A 20,194-nucleotide genomic window follows, 5' to 3' on the forward strand; every position below is an offset into this window, starting at 1 on the left:
GACTTGGGCTCACCAGCCCGTGAAGTTTTCTGTCAGAGCTCTGAGACCAAAGCTGCCTGGAGTGGGAGGGGAGCCCCGCCGGCTGGCGGCCGGCAGGGGCATGGTGTGGGCAGAGGAGGGAAGGGAGCTCCCTCTTGGGTTCATTGTGGGTACTGCCACACTCCCTGCTTTCCAGAGCCTTCCGCCACCCCAGATGGAAGGGTTTCCCCTAGCCTGGTCTGTGGTGCCGAGGGCCTGGGAGGCGGGGAGGAAGAGCTGTGAAGCCTGAACCAGGGGACCTGGTCTCACCTCCGTGACTTGCAGGGCATTTTGGGGTCTGGCTTTGCCCTGAAAGTCCAAGAGCAGCATCGGCAGAAGCACTTCGAGAAGAGGCGGAACCCAGCAGCTGGCCTCATCCAGGTCAGTTGGTCTGGCACCCACTGGGTCATGCAGTGCCCCCCGCCCCGAGGTGGGGCCCTCCTCGGCCTGGGCCGGAGCGGGTGTCTCCAGGCTCCCCTGACCGGCCAGGCCCTGGCTCTGCTTCTCCGCCGGAGCCTGTCCAGGACCAGTGGAGGACAGGCGTGTCAGTGCAGACATGGAGCAGATGCCCAGAGTGGCATGGGAGGGCGGCCCTGGCCACCGTGGATGTCCAGGCACCACACAGGCCCCGTCCCAGCACCCTGGGAGGTGGACCCCCTCTCATTCCCGTTCACAGCTCTGGCGGTTGAGGCTCAGGTCTGCTCCAGGAGTGAGTAGTGCCTGAGACCTGTCTGTGACCCCGAGAGTGAACGGTGGTCACTGTCCTGGCCTGCCTTGAGCACAGCCAGCCGGCCCCTGCTCGGAGCTGGAAGGGCGCAGAGGCCTCTGGAGCTGGGGTAGAGAGTAGAAACGCCCCAGACCCCCAGCTTTCCTTTATAAAGTTGTGGTTACGTGGTCTTGGCCTCCACATGTATCTTTCACAATAAAACACCAAAAGAACACATAGAACAAAGCAGTCTCACCCTGCTATTGAGAATGGGGGAAAAGCCTCCCTTGACTGTAAATCCTCGTGGTAAACGTTTAAGCCGGGAATGACAAACTGCACACAGCCACCCTGCGCCTCCAGGGTGACCCAGTGGTCTGCAAGTCTAGAGAACAGCCCTGCCACCAAGGCTGGGCGCCGGCCTGTCCCCAGAGCACTCAGAACATGTCCAGCCTGGCTCTGATGGGCAGCTAGGGTGCAGTGTTCTGTGGGGTGCAGTTTCTGTGGGGTTTGGTTTTCTGGCGGCCCCTGGCCTGGGGCCTGACTCCCAGGGAAGGGCAGACCTGTGGGGGGACCCAGTGGTCCCCACACCCCCAGGACACAAGGAGGCCGTGGAACTAGCCTGTGGTGACGACTGGCATGATGTGAGGTGTAGACAAAGAAGCCCAGGCTGGCTAAGTGGCCGCTCGAGGCCCGGCCTGGTCACGGAGGCTGACGCTCCTCAGACCCTCTCCTCACAGCCCCCATGTCAGGGAGACGTGCCCGTGGGGAGGGCAGCGGGGCCACCAGCAGCAGCAGCTGTCAAGTGGGGAAATGCGCCGGCCACCACGAGCCAGGCCTGGGTCCTTGGACCCAGTCTTCACAGCAGGGCTGGTCCCTCGTCTGTTCTTGAGGGTGCGCAGAGGCTGTGCTGTGAAGACGGGTGAGCTGTGTTGTTCTGATGCAGCCTCTGCCACCTGGACAGGCTGGGGCGAGGGCCCAGAAAGGGCTGTCCTTGTCCCGCTACCCAGAACTGACCTTGCTGTCCGCCCTGCAGTCTGGACAGGGTGGGGTGAGGGCTCCCTGTCCCCGATCCCATGCTGACCGCCCCATCTCCCCCTGCAGTCCGCCTGGCGGTTCTATGCCACCAACCTGTCGCGCACGGACCTGCACTCCACGTGGCAGTACTACGAGCGCACAGTCACCGTCCCCATGTACAGGTACCGCCCCACGCGTCTAGGTCAAGCCGTGCTTTGGTGGTTATTTTGATTGCTTCTTCTATTTCTGGTTGGTTTTTGTTGTTAACTTGTATGTCTTTTTCAAAAAGGAATTCAGTGTGGTTTCTTTCAAAGTATTGGTTTTGTCCTTTGATTTGTGGTACCCGGCTTTTATTCCCCCCCCCCCATTTCCTGCCCTGTGCCATTTGAGTTGTGAGGGGACAGGAGGTGGCCCTCCCAGAGGCCGTGGTGTGGGCATTAGGTCCTCCTGGCACCATGCCTGGCAGGAGTGGGTAGCCCACAGTGTCCTTAGCAAGGATTTGAGAGGGAGTCTAGTCACAGCGAGGTCAACCTAAGCCCAGAGACCCACCGTGCAGTGGGGCTCACCTTCGAGATAGGAAGCCCACGAGGCAGTGAGGGTCAACCTAGGGCCCAGGACCCCACTGTCCAGGGGTCCTGAGGGACCCTCATAGGACAGAGTCTAGGATGGCCCTTATCCTGGGCAGGAAAGAAGAAAGCACCCCAGCAGCCCATCGGGGTAGTGCCAGTGGGCCCTGTGGACTCGATGGTCAGAGGAGGCAGAGCTCCAAGGGCTTGCCACTCCTGGGCGCTTGCTTAGCTAGGCACTGAGGGCTGGGCACAGTCCGTGCAGCCTGAGGCTGCCAGGCCAGAGCCACTGCAGTGGCTGCCATAGGACGGCTGTCCTCCCCGCTGGGGGACGGGGCTGAGCCGGGCCCAGCTCTGTGCCCCTTAGAACACTGCACACCAGTGGTGTGCAGCCTGTGCCCTGCCCGGGATGGAACCTCGTGCTAATTTTCTTTGTTCTTTGTTCCCCCCACTTCCCTTGACTATTTTCTTTTTCATTTTCATTTTTCTTATCCCGTTCTTTAAACATTTTTGGTTCTTTTCCCTCTGTGTGTGTCTGTGTGTGTGTGTGTGTGTGTGTGCGTGTGTGAAAACACTTGAAAGCTCGCAAACTCAAACCTACGGGGCCTCCAGGTAGGACATGCATGGGACTAAAGCCGTGCGTGTGCGTGTGCGTGTGCGTGTGTGTGCATGTGTGCACGTGTGTGTGTGTGTGTGTGTGTGTGTGTGTGTGTATCTTGTTCTCCACAGGGCTGGGAGGGTGAGGCTTTGGGAGTCTCACTGTCTACCAGCTCTGAAGCACCAACCCCGTCAACCCCATGTTTCTCATGCTGGGCACTGCCAACCTTGTCACCCTGTGGTCCTCCCTGCCTGGAGCCCATGACCAACTCTTGCTCCCTGACTCGCGTGCGCTGTCCTTCCTCGCTCTGCTTTCTGCTTTCATGGTGTAGACCCCTGTCCTCGGTCTGTCTGTGGCTCCTCGGCCTGCTTCTGCCTTGTCTTAGAACTGTAGCCCCTCACCCTGCCTCCTTCCCAGCCCCAGCCACACAGATGGACAGAGCAGTTGGCTCCACAGTGTTGGCTGTGGGGCTTACCACGGGGCGAGAGACCCACGTCCAGAGTGGGGATGTGTCCTGGGTGAGAGTGACTGGACCAGCAGGGTAGACTCAAAGGCCCTGCTCCGACCTCTGCCTCGGAGGTCTGTCTCTGGGCTGCGTCCTCAGAGCCTGTTTCCTTAGGGGCCATCGAGGCCCCAGGAGCAGAGCAGCAGCCGCCGCGCCTTTCCCATTCTGGGCCACGGGTCTGCCAGAGTGGCCCTGTCTCTCAGGTCTCAAGAGGGCCCTCCAGGAGGCTTCTCTGGGCTGTGCTCTGGTCCGCAGGAGAGGGAGCTCTGGGCTCGGGTGGGGCTGCAGGATGGGCCCCGCTCCGTTCTGGTGGTGGCCTAGGTCCGTGGAGCGGCCACCCGCTGGCCACCCTTCTCCAGGATGGAGGGGCTGTGCACTGGCAGTGGTGGGTCAGGCCCCTGAGCCCCTGTGCCTCTGCTGGGCCCCAGAAGGGTGGATGGCAAGGTACAGTGTCTTCTCCCGCACCCTGGGGCTTCCTGTCCTCTAGGTGGGCTCACAGGGCCCGGGGAGCCAGGCTGGAGAAAGAAATGAGATGCCCGGGGCCGGTGGTGGCACTGTCTCTGCCAGGGGGCGTGGCTGGAGTTGTCCCTGGAGCTGGCTGAGTTCTTCCCTGGGTCGTCCCTGCCACCTCCCCATCGCCACACTGTCCCCTCAGCCGCTGTGGCTGCTGTGGGGGCAGGCTGTGCACGGCCCCGTGTGTCTGCCCTGCTGGCCGCTCTGTGTCGTGGGCATGCGTCCTGTCTGGCTCGAGGCTGAGTCTAACCTGGAACTGTGCATGGGACCTGAGGAGGGAGCTGTTCCTAGAATGCTGCTCCAGGCCCAGGGGTGGGAACCAGAGGAGGTGAGGAGTGGAGGGGGCAGAGGAGGGGAGGAGGGGAGGGCGGGGGAGGAGTGGGGGTGAGGAGTAGAGAGGAGGGAGGGTAAGGAGTAGGGGGTGAGGAGTGGAGGGGAGGGGGGAGGAGTAGAGGGGAGGGAGGGTGAGGAGTGGGGGGTGAAGAGTAGAGGGGAGGAGTAGAGGGGAAGGAGGGGGAGGAGTAGAGGGGGAGGAGTAGAGGGGAGGGAGGGTAAGGAGTGGAGGGGAGGGAGGGAGGGGAGGGGGAGGGAGGGGGAGGAGTGGGGGTGAGGAGTAGAGAAGAGGGAGGGTAAGGGGTAGAGGGGAGGAGTAGAGGGGAGGGAGGGTGAGGAGTGGAGGGGAGGGAGGAAGGGGAGGGGGAGGGGAGGAGTGGAGGGGGAGAAGTGGGGGGGAGGGAGGGGGAGGAGTAGGGGGGATGGACAGGGGAAGAGCGGCCGGCTGTGTCCCCAGAGCAGGCTTGGCTGGCCTCTGGGCTCTGCTGCAGGCGGCACGAACTGGCTCCTGCTCAGTGCTGACCCACTGGACAGGAGGTGACCTGGGAGGGGTGCAGGGGAGGAGGAGGAAGGGGCAGAAGTCACAGTACCCTCCCTGCCTGCTGCTGCTTCAGAGCCCTTCTGGGCTCGGCTCTTCTGCAGCCACAGCTGCTGTGCTGGTGCTGCTTCTTGTCTTCTTGGGAAGAGGAGGTGCACACCCCGGGACATGCCCAGGCACCCTGGGCAGGGACTGGGGGGCTGTGGCTGTGGGCACGGGGCACATGCTGGCCTTTCTGGCTGGAGACAAGGATGAGGCAGGGTGAGGCTGAGATGGGTGAGGCTGAGACAGGGTGAGGCTGGGATGGGTGAGGCTGAGACAGGGTGAGGCTGAGATGGGTGAGGCTGAGACAGGGTAAGGCTGAGACAGGGTGAGGCTGAGATGGGTGGTGAGGCTGAGACAGGGTGAGGCTGGGATGGGTGAGGCTGGAGACGGGTGAGGCTGAGACAGGGTGAGGCTGGAGACGGGTGAGGCTGAGACAGGGTGAGGCTGAGACAGGGTGAGGCTGGAGACGGGGTGAGGCTGAGACAGGGTGAGGCTGGGATGGGTGAGGCTGGGACTGGGTGAGGCTGAGACAGGGTGAGGCTGGGACAGGGTGAGGCTGAGACAGGGTGAGGCTGAGACAGGGTGAGGCTGAGATGGGTGAGGCTGAGACAGGGTGAGGCTGGGATGGGTGAGGCTGAGATGGGTGAGGCTGAGATGGGTGAGGCTGAGACAGGGTGAGGCTGAGATGGGTGAGGCTGAGACAGGGTGAGGCTGAGACAGGGTGAGGCTGAGATGGGTGAGGCTGAGACAGGGTGAGGCTGGGATGGGTGAGGCTGAGATGGGTGAGGCTGAGATGGGTGAGGCTGAGACAGGGTGAGGCTGAGACAGGGTGAGGCTGGGATGGGTGAGGCTGAGACAGGGTGAGGCTGAGATGGGTGAGGCTGAGACAGGGTGAGGCTGAGACAGGGTGAGGCTGAGATGGGTGAGGCTGAGATGGGTGAGGCTGAGACAGGGTGAGGCTGAGATGGGTGAGGCTGAGATGGGTGAGGCTGAGACGGGTGAGGCTGAGACAGGGTGAGGCTGGAGACAGGGTGAGGCTGAGACAGGGTGAGGCTGAGACAGGGTGAGGCTGGGATGGGTGAGGCTGAGACAGGGTGAGGCTGGGATGGGTGAGGCTGAGATGGGTGAGGCTGAGACAGGGTGAGGCTGAGACAGGGTGAGGCTGGAGACAGGGTGAGGCTGAGACAGGGTGAGGCTGGAGACGGGTGAGGCTGAGACAGGGTGAGGCTGGGATGGGTGAGGCTGAGATGGGTGAGGCTAGAGACAGGGTGAGGCTGAGATGGGTGAGGCTGGGATGGGTGAGGCTGAGACAGGGTGAGGCTGAGACAGGGTGAGGCTGAGACAGGGTGAGGCTGAGATGGGTGAGGCTGGAGACAGGGTGAGGCTGAGACAGGGTGAGGCTGAGACAGGGTGAGGCTGAGACAGGGTGAGGCTGAGATGGGTGAGGCTGAGACAGGGTGAGGCTGAGATGGGTGAGGCTGGAGACAGGGTGAGGCTGAGACAGGGTGAGGCTGGAGACGGGTGAGGCTGAGACAGGGTGAGGCTGGGATGGGTGAGGCTGGGATGGGTGAGGCTGAGATTGCTGAGGCCGGAGACTCAGTCCTTTTGTGTGGGGGTGGGAGCCATTGGTGTGTGTGTGTGAGGACAGTGGGAAGCGCCCTGTGCAGGCCTGGAGGGTGGCGTTGGTAGGGAGATGGTGGGGGTGGGGGTGAAGTGGGCAGAGGGCCCGGCATCCTGGAGGAGGCGGCAGCCACAGCCATGCCCATGCGGGGAGGAACCCGCAGCTCTTCAGGACCTCAGGTGCTGAAGGCCGGTGTGCCTGGAAGGCTGGAGACATGGAGATGAGAACTTGGGGTGAGGCCTCGGAGTCCTGGGGCCCTGCTGGAATTGGGTTTGAGGAGTGAGGCCCATGAGGCTTTGCGGAGCTGGAGGCTCTGGAGCGGGGGGGGGGGGGTGAGTCGAGAGAGGAGAGGCTGGGACTTGGCGCCCACCCTCCAGATATCCCTGCACACGAGGCGGGAAAGGCCATGAAGGCCGTGGGGGTGGGGGGGCCTGGGGGCACCTTAGGGGTACCCAGAGGGGCAAGGAAGAAGTTTCGCCCAGGTGCAGGCAGGGCCTCCTGCCCACACCAGAGCCCACCTTCCCAGAGCCTGTTCCGGAGCCCGCGGCGCTGTGGCAGCCCTGGGGGCTGGGACAGGGCAGTTTGGCATGGTCTGACCCGGGGTGGAGGAGCAAGGGGGCCGGCAGCCCCCGAAGGCTGGACGAGGCCGGGACCTGGGCCTCCACTGCCCGGTGCTTCTGCCATGCAGAAATGGGCTGTCTTCGGCCCAGCTAAATGCTCTTTTGTGACTCCTTGCATCACCCCCAGCCTGGGCAAGAGGAGGCTGGCAGAGGGACCTTGCCCGTCTCTGCTGTGTAGCCGTAGTGCCCTTGGGGAACTCGGGGCTGGGGTGGGAGGGGAGGTGGGCCAAAGGGCTCGGCTCTCATGACAGCCTGGCAAAAGCTGCTGCTCAAGCTGGCCCTCCCGAGTAGAGACGCCGGGCGGGGCATCGGTGGACGTCTGGTCAGGGCCCGGGCCCCTGACATTTTCTCCTGCTCTGCTCCCCTTCTTTTGCCCAGACTCATCCCGCCCCTCAACCAGCTGGAGCTGCTGAGGAACCTCAAGAGCAAGTCCGGCCTCACCTTCAGGTCAGCACAGCGCCTCCCGCAGTGGGGCTGGGGCTTTGGGGTAGGATGGGAAGCCCAGGCTCGGTGAGGCCCTCGCCGCCATGGGGGCATCAGGAAGCCTTGGCTGCCTCCCCGAGTCCACAGAGCCCTGGGGTGGGATGGGCCCCGTCCTCGTGTGGTTCTCTTTACACTTGCGCTGGCTGGGTGGGGATGTCTGTCCCTAGAGGAGGGTCAGGACCAGTGGACAGGTGACGTGTGGGGTGGACGGGGCTCCAGGTGGCCCTGCTGGTGGCTCATCTGGAGTTTGCAGGAGCGATGTACACTGGTGGCCCTTGCTGACCCTGTGGCCCCGGAACCAGTGACCCTTTAGTGCTCCCGTGCAGATGGGCACGCAGAGGCCGGGCACACTGCGCCCGCGTTTCTGTTTCTCAAGAGCCATGAGTCCTGACGGAAGGGTCTGGATGTGCACACCTGGGGCCTGTGGACGGTCCTCGGCATCCACGCCACACCTGGGGCCTGTGGGCGGTCCTCGGCATCCATGCCACACCTGGGGCCTGTGGGCGGTCTTCGGCATCCACGCCACACCTGTGGACAGTCCTCGGCATCCACGCCACACCTGGGGCCTGTGGACAGTCCTCGGCATCCACGCCACACCTGGGCCTGTGGACGGTCCTCGGCATCCACGCCACACCTGGGGCCTGTGGGCGGTCCTCGGCATCCACGCCACACCTGGGGCCTGTGGGCGGTCTTCGGCATCCACGCCACACCTGTGGACAGTCCTCGGCATCCACGCCACACCTGGGGCCTGTGGGCAGTCCTCGGCATCCACGCCACACCTGGGGCCTGTGGGCGGTCCTCGGCATCCACGCCACACCTGGGGCCTGTGGGCGGTCCTCGGCATCCACGCCACACCTGGGGCCTGTGGGCGGTCCTCGGCATCCACGCCACACCTGGGGCCTGTGGGCTGTCCTCGGCATCCACGCCACACCTGGGGCCTGTGGGCGGTCTTCAGCATCCACGCCACACCTGTGGACAGTCCTCGGCATCCACGCCACACCTGGGGCCTGTGGACAGTCCTCGGCATCCACGCCACACCTGGGGCCTGTGGGCGGTCTTCAGCATCCACACCACACCTGTGGACAGTCCTCGGCATCCACGCCACACCTGGGGCCTGTGGACAGTCCTCGGCATCCACGCCACACCTGTGGACAGTCCTCGGCATCCACGCCACACCTGGGGCCTGTGGGCGGTCTTCGGCATCCACGTGACACCGGACACTCTGCGGGGGCCCTGGGTTGGATAACAGTGTCCCTGCTAGTGAGGAGAGGGAAGTTTGCAGATGGTCCCACGGGAGACACCAGGTGAAGGCAGATGATGAGACTAAGTGATGCAGGCCAAGCCAAAGATACATAGAGCCACGTGACTCAGGAAAACCCCAGGAGAGATGCCCATGCCACGTGACTCAGGAAAACCCACAGGAGATACGTCCCTGCCACGTGACTCAGGAAACCCCACAGGAGAGATGCCCTGCCACGTGACTCAGGAAACCCCACAGGAGATACACCCCTGCCACGTGACTCAGGAAACCCACAGGAGAGATGCCCATGCCACGTGACTCAGGAAAACCTACAGGAGAGATGCCCCTGCTACATGACTCAGGAAACCCCACAGGAGAGATGCCCTGCCACGTGACTCAGGAAACCCCACAGGAGATACACCCCTGCCACGTGACTCAGGAAAACCCCAGGAGAGATGCCCATGCCACGTGACTCAGGAAAACCCACAGGAGAGATGCCCCTGCTACATGACTCAGGAAACCCCACAGGAGAGATGCCCCTGCCACGTGACTCAGGAAACCCCACAGGAGATACGCCCCTGCCACGTGACTCAGGAAGCCCACAGGAGATACACCCCTGCCACGTGACTCAGGAAACCCCACAGGAGAGACGCCCCTGCCACGTGACTCAGGAAACCCCACAGGAGATACACCCCTGCCACGTGACTCAGGAAACCCACAGGAGATACACCCCTGCCACGTGACTCAGGAAACCCCACAGGAGATACACCCCTGCCACGTGACTCAGGAAACCCCACAGGAGATACACCCCTGCCACGTGACTCAGGAAATCCCACAGGAGAGATGCCCCTGACACATGACTCAAGAAACCCACAGGATGGGGCCGGGAGTTTGGCCTAGTGGTTAAAGTGCTTGCCTAGCATGCATGAAGACCCAGGTTCGATTCCTCTGTACCACATACATAGAAAAAAGCCGGAAGTGGTGCTGAGGCTCAAGTGGTAGAGCTCTAGCCTTGAGAAAGTCCAAGGACAGTGCTCAGGCCCTGAGCTCAAGCCCAGGACTGGCAAAAAAAAAAAAAGAAACTCACAGGAGATACACCCCTTCCACGTGACTCAGGAAAACCACAGGAGATACACCCCTGCCACATGACTCAGGAACCCACAGGAGAGATGCCCCTGCCACGTGACTCAGGAAACCCCACAGGAGAGACGCCCCTGCCACGTGACTCAGGAAACCCCACAGGAGAGATACCCCTTCCACGTGACTCAGGAAACCCACAGGAGAGATGCCCCTGCTACATGACTCAGGAAACCCCACAGGAGAGATGCCCTGCCACGTGACTCAGGAAACCCCACAGGAGAGACGCCCCTGCCACGTGACTCAGGAAACCCCACAGGAGATACACCCTGCCACGTGACTCAGGAAACCCCACAGGAGAGACGCCCCTGCCATGTGACTGAGGAAAACCACAAGAGATACACCCCTGCCACGTGACTCAGGAAACCCACAGGAGATACACCTCTGCCACGTGACTCAGGAATAATTCTGTGGTTTAAGTTGCCAGGCTGTAGGTTTTTATTATGGCAGCTCTAGCTGCTCTTTGATCCTAGGAAATGGGGTTCTGTTGTAATAAATGCCTAAAAATGGGAGCCACGCATGGTAGCCTACAGCTATATTCCTAGCTACTTGGGTGGTGGAGATCAGGAGAATTGGGGTTTGAGGCCAGTCTGCTCAGAGCTGGACGACCCCCTCTCAGTCAAGAACCTGGGCGTGAAGTCCTGGCTGACGGAGAAGGAGGATCGTGATCTGAGGGTGGTCCCAGGCAAAAACTCAGTGGTGTGGCCTCGCAAGCACGAGGCTTGAGGTCAAACCTCATTGCTACCAGGAACACAAAAGCCTAGTCGGAGGTGTGAGGTGAGTGCTAGATCAGTGCACACTGCCCTGAAGAGAGGCTGCTGTGAGCGCCAGACAGGGAGGCCCGTCTGTGGTGAGAGCCCTGGCCAGCAGTGCTTCTGTCGCCGTGCTCCACGCGGCTCACTGGTGCAGAGACTGCAATCCAGGCTCAGCCAGGCCCCCCTGCTTACAAGCTGTGGTGAGTCAGCGCGTGTGGTGGAGGAAAGCAGGAAGAGAGACAAAAAGAAGCCAGGGGCAAGCCGTGCCCCTCAAAGCCGCACCCAGAGTGGCCCACTACCCCAAGTGGCCTTCCTCCCCGTGGCCTGTTCAGCTATGCACTTGTGTGTGGACCACGCCTCTCACATAGAACCTGAGTGCCACGCTGTTCAGAAGAGGGCCCTTGTGGCAGTGACGGCATCCTGATTGTCCCCTGTACAGCTGCAGTATGGCTGTCTCTATGAGGTCATAGGATGACAAAGGACTCGAGGCCCAGAGCCGGAGAGGCAGGTGGACTTTACGTGGTGCATTGGAGGAGAAGGGCCTGCCCACATCTCGCTTTTTATTTATGGCCTCTGGAACAAAGAGGTCAGAAGTCAAATTCTCCAAGTGTGTGGTCATTGCAGAACTGCACCGTGGGTAGAGAGGGGTCCACGGCAGAACTGCACCGTGGGTAGGTGGGGCCCTGGGTATCTAGCGTGCAGGCCACTGGAGGACTGCAGGCCAGGACAGCCTTGCTGTCTCATGTGGCCCACTATCTTTTCAGTGCATTGCTCCTGAAGCAATGCATGGAATCCAAGTGGCTGCAGGCTCATTCTCAAAAGTCTGACCACGTCTCCCGCCTCGCTGTCGCCTTGCTGTCCTGATGTGGAGACTCTTGCAGTGGTGCATAGCCACGCAGTGTCACAGGAGGACCAGCAAGACCCCTCGCCCTGGATTTGAGCAAGATCATTCTCTAGTCTAGTGCTTAGCCGAGGAAGGGGTGATACTAAAATATTCTAGTAACTTTGTAGTAAGTAAGACAGACCATGTCCAGATGACCTCACAGGTGGAGCGTGCGTGACCGGAGGAGCTGGCAGTGGAGGGAGCTCTGGCTCTTGGACCGTTGGCCAGTTTTCCATGGCACAGAGGGAAAATCCCCCCGTTGGGCGTGATCTTCAGCACACTTTCCCCTCCGAAGCTTCGTGGAACTGGTGTGCCTCCACTGCCATGTCTTGGGCCGTGCTGCATGGGCGTGTGGGAGCCCCCCCGGCCCCTCACGCACGCTCCACAGTGGGCGCCTGGACACCAGTGGGACTCGCGGGTGTAGCGAGGCCACTATCCTGGCTGCCACTCCCTCCTGGAGCTGCCCGCGCAGTGACTAACCCTCTTCTTCTCTTCTTGAAGGAAGGAGCCTCCGCCGGAGCCATCACCAAGGTCAGTTCCTCCAGCCGCCTGGCACGTGAGTGCCATCTGGCCTCTGCGTACCCCACGTGTCGGGTCTGCCAGGCTGCCAAGGGCCGCCATGTGCTCTGTCACTGCTTCTCACTCACGACCTCTCCCTGGGCTCCTCCAGGCAGCTGTGCCTCCCTGGCCCCCCCACCCCCCATGGATCCCACTCCCAGGGGCCCAGAGGCAGGTGTTCCGTGCAAGTGCTCATGGGGCCTGATTGACAGCTAGTCTGAGTTGAAACCCGCCCCCAACTGAACCCCCCCGAAAAAGGGCTCTCAGCCCTACCCACCGTGTGGGCAGGGAGGAGAACTGGGTGCACATGGGTACACACAGGCAGTGGGCCGAGGCTTCACGCTGCACACCGGCAGGGCAGAGTGCCGCATTGCCCTGCCCTCTGGGAGGGCCTGTGTGCCCACCACAGCCAGCCCTCACAGGTCAGTCAGACCTCTCCAGGTTTCTCCAACCTCCCATGGAATCCACTGAGGTGGGGCTCACTGCCAGCTCTGCTTGGGGCACAGCTCTTGAGGGGTGCAGAACTGGCCCCTGTGTCCCTAGCATTGAAAAGAATGCTAAGATTGGGTCACAAAGCCCCAGCCTAAAACTCGAGCCCGTGAGGCATCTCTGCTGGGCTGCAGGCCAGCCCACAGCAGTGTCCCCTGCCCCACGCTGCCCATCCACGCAGGGCTGTGTGGCTCCAGCTCCAGACCAGGTCTTGGGCTCCTACGAGCCCTCTCACGCCTGCCTGGACCTTAGGGTGACCAGAGGGCGGGGCACACAGGCGTGTGTGCTCTTGTGGGGTCAGGAAATCCTGGCCAAACCCTCATCCGTGTCTAGTGGAGCTGGACACGACTCTTCCTCTTGACCGGGAGAGGGGGGTGAGTTGCAGGGAGTCCTCAGTGGAAAAGGTCCCCACCCGTCACCGGCGGCCAGTGGGCAGGTCACTAAGGAAGCAGCCGCGGCGCGCTAGCCAGCAGTGCAGCCCTGGCTGGTGTGTGGTTAGCCTCGTTCCTCAGTGGGGATAAGAGCCCCGTGTGGCCCTAGCCGAGGAAGGCTGGCCAGCTTCCTGGAGACCAGCCAACTTCCTGTCTCCGTCGCTTTTAGGCGACGTGGCCCAGTCTCCTCCCAGCGCTGCGGAGGAGTGGCCGAGCGTGGAGAGCTGGCAGGAGAGGGGGGCCCGGCCCCGCTGGCCATCGGTGCCGAGCCCGTGGTTTGGGCTGCCCCACAGCTCTGTCCCTGGTGGACAGAGATGGATCCCCTCCGTGATGGTGGTGGAGGAGTTTCTGCCCGTCTCTGTGCGGCCCAGCCCGCCTGGCCTGGGCCCTTGCTGGGAATGGCTACCCGGGGCCTGTGCGCTCGCTGCCCTGGCTGTGCCCTGGCCCCCTGCCAGGCCCTCGTCTCAGCCTCTCTCTCTCTCTCTTTCCCTCTCCTGCCCCCATCTGGAAAATCTTGCTGCCCCCAAGTGCTTTTAACCACTGTCACTGCCCTTCTTGGGCCCCTTTCTCGTCTGCTCTGTCTTTTGGGATGAGGTGCTGGCCCTGAAAGCAGGACTCAAGGTGAGGACCACGGGAGCCCCTGGCTCTCCGGTATGTGCGGTGGCTCCCCCGCTCCACCCCTGCCAATCCTCTGTCTCCTCCCCGCGTGTTGGTGGTCCCTGCCTGCCTGTGCCTCCCATACCCTTCCCTGAGGGTCACGGCCGGCCAGCCAGGCCCGCCCCCTGCTCACCTGAGCAGGGCCTCAGCAAGCACACTGGGCTCCTGGCGGGTGTGAGGCACCTGGAGCACCGGGGCGTCGTGGGAGTGAGGAACCGTTCCTTCGGGGAGAGCCCCTCCCCGGGCCTGCACCCACGGCCAGGAAGTGCAGGGCGGCGTCTCTGCCCTGTGTGGTCCAGCACGAGCCCCCCTTCAGCATCCAGAGTGCAGGTGCTGCTCAGAGAAGGCCATGTGACCTGGGAGCCGATGGCAGGAGGGCTTCCCAGGGCTTCCTGCTGTCCCCGCCCGTCAGCAGAGCAGGCACCGGTGGCCGTACTTCCTGCCCTGGAGGCAACACAGTCTGAGCTGGTGACAGTGTGACCCGGGGCCTCTTGCCCGGCACCTGTGTGCTCCTGGGCCTGCCCGGGAAGCAGGCCAGGCAGGGGTGGTGAGCCCCGGCCGGCTGGGGCCCTCAGATCCTGGCCACACTGGGGCCACTTGGATGGAGACGTTTGGAGTGCCTGTGCGGGTCTAGGTAGGGAATGGGGGCAGGCCTGTGAGGGCGGGGGGGCGCTCAGGCCTGTGCTGCTCTCATGTGTCTCTTGTGACCTGCCCTTCGTGGTCCCATGTCTGCCCTCACCACCTCCCACCTCCATGCCCGAGACCTCTGAGCCCCTTGCGTCTGTGTGGGTCTCCTCTCTTTCACAGGTGGTGGCCTTCTGTGTGTTTTGTTGCTTACCTGCCTGCCTGGCCTTGGCCAGTCTCTGTGAGGACACCCGGCCTCCACCCAGGGCCTGCCTGCAGCTCCTTCCTGGCCTAGAGCTCAGAGGAAATAGACCGCATGGTGTTAGCCAAGCAGGAAAGTGTGCTGTCCTCCCTCGCTCTGGCCAAGCCTTGCTCCCTCAAAGGGGCCGCAGGCTACCATGGCGTTCATTAAAGCAGACAGAGGCTCAGCCCTGGCGCCAAGCAGCTGCCACATCCCATAGCGCAGTCTCTGCAGAGCTGGTGCCAGCCTGTGGGGTGCCCCTCCCTCCTCAGGGACGGGAAGGAGCTCCTGCGCACCTTCCAGGAGGTTTAGGCCTGGGGACCACGAGGGGTAAGTGGGAGGTGTGCCACCCAGGCCAGGACCGTAAGGCGGGGAGCTTTGTTGGTGGCACCATTGTGTAATGAGATATCAGACAAAAGTGCAGTCTCAGTCCATGCCCAAGGTGGCCTGAGCCTACTTGCGTGTAGCACGCAAGCCTAGCAGAGGAGGAAGCTGTGGCTCACTGCAGGCTCTGGGGGACGTGGACTGTGGCTCACTGCAGGCTCTGGAGGACGTGGACTGTGGTTCACTGCAGGCTCTGGGGGACGTGGACTGTGGTTCACTGCAGGCTCTGGGGGACGTGGACTGTGGTTCACTGCAGGCTCTGCGGGACGTGGACTGGGGCTCACTGCAGGCTCTGGGGGACGTGGACTGGGGCTCACTGCAGGCTCTGGGGGACGTGGACTGTGGCTCATTGCAGGCTCTGGAGAACGTGGACTGTGGTTCACTGCAGGCCCTGGGGGACGTGGACTGGTTCACTGCAGACTCTGGGGGATGTGGACTGTGGTTCACTGCAGGCTGGGGGACGTGGACTGGGGCTCACTGCAGGCTGGGGGACGTGGACTGGGGCTCACTGCAGGCTCTGGAGGACGTGGACTGTGGTTCACTGCAGGCTCTGGGGGACGTGGACTGTGGTTCACTGCAGGCTCTGGGGGACGTGGACTGTGGTTCACTGCAGGCTCTGGGGGACGTGGACTGTGATTCACTGCAGGCTCTGGGGGACGTGGACTGTGGTTCACTGCAGGCTCTGGGGGACGTGGACTGTGATTCACTGCAGGCTCTGGGGGACGTGGACTGTGGTTCACTGCAGGCTCTGGGGGACGTGGACTGTGGTTCACTGCAGGCTCTGGGGGACGTGGACTGTGGTTCACTGCAGGCTCTGGGGGACGTGGACTGTGGTTCACTGCAGGCTCTGGGGGACGTGGACTGTGGTTCACTGCAGGCTCTGGGGGACGTGGACTGTGGTTCACTGCAGGCTCTGGGGGACGTGGACTGTGGTTCACTGCAGGCTCTGGGGGACGTGGACTGTGGTTCACTGCAGGCTCTGGGGGACGTGGACTGTGGTTCACTGCAGGCTGGGGGACGTGGACTGTGGTTCACTGCAGGCTCTGGGGGACGTGGACTGTGGTTCACTGCAGGCTGGGGGACGTGGACTGTGGTTCACTGCAGGCTCTGGGGGACGTGGACTGTGGTTCACTACAGACTCTGGGGGACGTGGACTGTGGTTCACTGCAGGCTGGGGGACGTGGACTGTGGCTCACTGCAGGCTGGGGACATGGACTGGGGCTCACTGCAGGCTGGGGGACGTGGGTTGTAGCTTGCAGGCTCAGGACCTTGCTTAGGAAATGCCAGGACTGCTGCCCAAATGCTAAGGAATCGTGCCATCAGAAGGTTCATTTGCCAGCATTGGCGAGTGCGCCCTTCAGGCCCAGATGGAGAGATGCCTGTGGATTGCCAGTAATGGAGACTGTCGGTTGACATTAAACAAATGTGAGAAGAAAGCAGAGTTGTCCCTGATTTGAGACTGTTGCCATGCATCCTGGGTTCCCCGGATGCTATCTGAGAGGGACCAGCTGCAAAGGGCCTTGAAGGAGCCCCAAGGAAAAGGAGGGGTGATTCTGACCACTTTCTGCCCACTTGAATGTGGATGTCGATCTGGTGTTGGGGGTCTGGGCCAGGCAGTGCTCTCCTAGGCTCCACTCACTGCAGCTCCAATCTCAGGGGGACCGGTGAGACCTCAGGCAAACTGACGTGGGCCTGCACCCCCTCCCCTGAGCACTCTACCATTAGGGACAACCCCTGCCTCCTGGCCCAGCCGAGGCCTGTTCTGGACTGGGCCATCCCAGGCTGGCATGGCGAGCCCTCGCTGATGGATCTGTGAAGCTACACTGCACATTTCTTCCCTGTAAAACACGCATGCTTCAGAGCGGCCACTTCCGGGGTCATGTCTGCCCACGGCTAACCTGCTTTAAAGTCTTACCCCACGTGCTTTTTTTTTGTTGTTGTTGGCATGAGTACAACAAAAAAAATGAGATAACAATAATATTAATACATCTCTTAAGACATGAACCCAAACTCTGGCTTTGGAAGGAAAAGGTATTTTTGGAGGAAAACCATAGGGATTTTTTTCTCCAAAAATAGGGGACGGTTTTCTTTTCCAGGCTGCTGAAGATTTCCGCACACCCCTCACTGCCCTTGCTCAGATGCAAGCTCTGCAGCCGCTGGCAGAGCTGGTACCATCCGGGGGCTGCCATGACTCAGTCTACCCACCCGCTCTCTGGTCGGGCCCGTTGTCTCTGCCCCGCCTTCCCGGGACTAACTGTGCTCTCCTCGTTTCCAGTAAAGGCCGACCGTGCCGAGGGTGCCTGTGTGGATGCTGCCCGGGACACTCTAGGTACCACCACTGCTCGCACGGACTGACCGCGCTGCACGCCCCGCCCTCCCTGCTTACTAGAGGTGGGGAGGAGCCCCAGCAGCACCCCCTCAGCTCTGACTCCCTGATGCCCAGAGCACAGGCAGAGCCGGGTGTCTGGCCTCCCTCCTCCACACCACGCCCTGCCCTGCTGTGGCCAGGGCCACTGAGGTGGAAACAACAGTGCCCATCAGAGAGAGGTTGTTTCCCCCCCGGGCTGGCCAGTCTGGCACCTCTACTAGGCACTGAGGACCCATCCTGAGCTGGTGGCCTCTCTGTGGAGGCCATGTCCTGTGTTCTGGGCTCTTCAGCCCCCTCCCTCCAAAAGCCTGAAGCCACGGCTACCACTTGTGACTCTCAGGCTTGGTTTAGGGCAGACCGGAAACAGGACGGTGGAAAAGCCCCGCCTCCCTTGCACCTTGACCACACCTTTCCTGTCTCTGTCCCTGTCTGTTGTCTGTGTGTGAGGGCCTCTGACCTCCTGCTTGCTCTAGGGCCTCTGCCTCCTGATTCCCTGTTCTGCCTGTCCCATTCCTGGCCAGTGCAGCCCAGCCACAGGCAGAAAGCTACCGTGCCCACCTGCAAGAGCCCCTCCCCATTGTGTGCATGTGGCTGACCAGCACGAGCCGCATGCTTGTGCACCTGCACCCATGCATGCTCCAGACCCTTCTCCACCGGAGGGAGGGGCTTGCAGGGCCATCTCCTCCTGCCCCGGGGGCCACTTGGCTCTCTGTGTCCCCAGTGGGCACTGTGGGAGGCTCTTGAAGTCTCCTGTGGGGACAGTGGCCTGCTTGAGCCCTGGCTGAAGCTACGTGCTGGTCCAGAGCATCTGTGTCCAGGCCGCTCCTGGCCACGGGCTGGGCCTTTGGGATGGGGAGAGGGGTGAGGTTGCTTGGGATGGGAGTCGGGAAGTGTGGGGCTCTGCTGGGTGCGTTCTTATGGCGGGTCCCTTTGCCTTCCCGGGCATCCTCTGTCTCTACTAGGCTGGGCAGTTTCTTGTGGATGCCGGCTCCCTGCATTGCTGGGCTGGGTCCCTGCGTGCTGACCAGGCAGGGGTCATCTCACTGCTGAGCCCTGTTTGAATTTGCCCTGGGGAGAGACTAGGACTCCTTTGCTTCCCCGGCTGCTCCTGAGTGATGTCCGACCCACATGCACCTCGTACACGGGTCGGGTCGGCCACAGGCTCTCGCTGGGGAAGTGGAGGGAGCCCCAGAGAGCCCCTCTGGGTTTGCTCTGTTGGCTCGAGAGGTGAGGTGAGGGAGCCCTCCAAACCTTTCGCTGTTGTCCAGGCTCGGGGTGGGGAAGGCTGATGATGGCCCAGGGTCAGTCCCTGCACAGGGCCTCCTGCCGCAGGGCCCCCCTCGGGGCCTGGGTGGGAGCAGTGTGGAGAGCTGGGGACACGGCTGAGACAGAGTGGGTGGCCCTGCCGTGTCCAGGTCATACGTGGGACTGGAGTCCTTGGAGAGATCTCTGGCCCTAGCACTTGGTGACAGGGAGGAAGTCAACCAGGAGGGAGAGGTGGTTGGCCTGAGGGTCCTCAGACTGCCCCAGATCCCCTCCCTGTGGCCCCCACATAGGCCGGCAGTGCCCCCATCCTGTCTGATGTCATGACACCCACTGCCACCCCAGTTCACCGTGAGTGTGGGAGACGCCTCTGACTTGGTGCTCGGTTCCCTGGTTGTCAGCTGTCAGCCTTGTGGCTCCTGGGAAATCACACTGGCTGCTCTACCACACTGCTCAGCGCCAGCTTAGCTGAGACGAGCCAAGGGACTGCTTTCATCTCCCTTCCCTTTGTGTGCAAGTTGGAGGGAAAGAGCAGAAGATGACCTTGAGTGACACGAGAACATGTCTTTCCAGGGGCCAGAGCCTCCTTTCCCGTGTTTGCAGTGATAGAGGAGGGGTCCATAGGAGTAGCAAGGAATGTTCTAGAAGTCCCTGAGCTGGACAAGTCCAGGCGGGCCCCAGTGCCACCATGGTGCTCAACTGTTTGCAGTCAATTCTCCCCCACCAGCTGAGATTCTCTGTTGAGGCCAAGACCAGAAGGATGTGTAGACTCAGGGGGGCTCTTGTCTGGGTTGGCTTCTGGGGGTCCAGAGGTACAGGCCTGGGGCCGGGGCGGGGACAGAGGTACAGGCCTGGGGCCGGGGCGGGGACAGAGGTACAGGCCTGAGGCTTGGCGGGAGACAGAGGTACAGGCCTGGGGCTGGGGGAGACAGAGGTACAGGCCTGGGGCTGGGGGAGACAGAGGTACAGGCCTGGGGCTGGGGGAGACAGAGGTACAGGCCTGGGGCCGGGGCGGGGGGGGGGGGGACAGAGGTACAGGCCTGAGGCTTGGCGGGAGACAGAGGTACAGGCCTGGGGCTGGGGGAGACAGAGGTACAGGCCTGGGGCCAGGGCGGGGACAGAGGTACAGGCCGGCATCCAAGCCAAAAGACTCACTGGTATTTGGTGCTCTCGGGACACCTGCAGTCACCACACTTCCCAAGTGGCCCTGTGGACAGCCTGTGGCCCAATTTCTGCTTCTTTCTTCCTCTTCCTCATTGATGGTCTTGTAATTGCTAGCTGCCCAAAGACGGGTGGGAAGGGGCCCTGACCATGCCCACTGTGTCCAGGCCGGGCAGGGCCTCACGGCTCACCCCTCACTTCAGAGGTCACTTCCGCTCCACTGGAAGTCCGTCTGGCTCTGGGTCCCTGGTGGGACAGTGAGTGTCACTGCACATTGGGTTTCTGAGCCCCTCTGAGGCCTTCCAGACTGCAGCATCCTTGGCTGTCGTAGGCCTTGCCTGGAGGCCGCCCTGGGAAGTCTGGCTGGCCCTCAAGGAGCTGCAGTGCCCTTGGGAGGAGCACGCAGCCAGCCTGGACCCAGAGCCTGCGGCTTCCCAGGCGGA

General features: G+C 62.2%; 1 protein-coding gene across 1 annotated transcript in view; it reads left to right on the forward strand.

The window, feature by feature from the left end:
* The window catches only part of LOC150050728 (potassium voltage-gated channel subfamily KQT member 2-like), a 49,188-nt gene that overhangs the window by 20,196 nt on the left and 8,798 nt on the right, over nucleotides 1–20,194 (forward strand). The window contains exons 3-7 of the mRNA XM_090352741.1: nucleotides 304–399; nucleotides 1,826–1,920; nucleotides 7,456–7,524; nucleotides 12,077–12,106; nucleotides 17,235–17,288. Of these exons, the coding sequence (XP_090208867.1) occupies nucleotides 304–399; nucleotides 1,826–1,920; nucleotides 7,456–7,524; nucleotides 12,077–12,106; nucleotides 17,235–17,288 (344 nt within the window). The remainder of the gene's footprint in view (nucleotides 1–303; nucleotides 400–1,825; nucleotides 1,921–7,455; nucleotides 7,525–12,076; nucleotides 12,107–17,234; nucleotides 17,289–20,194) is intronic.

The sequence above is a fragment of the Megascapheus bottae genome, chromosome 18 (assembly GCF_031878675.1).
Source record: "Megascapheus bottae isolate mThoBot1 chromosome 18, mThoBot2.hap1, whole genome shotgun sequence".
Taxonomy (NCBI): domain Eukaryota; kingdom Metazoa; phylum Chordata; class Mammalia; order Rodentia; family Geomyidae; genus Megascapheus; species Megascapheus bottae.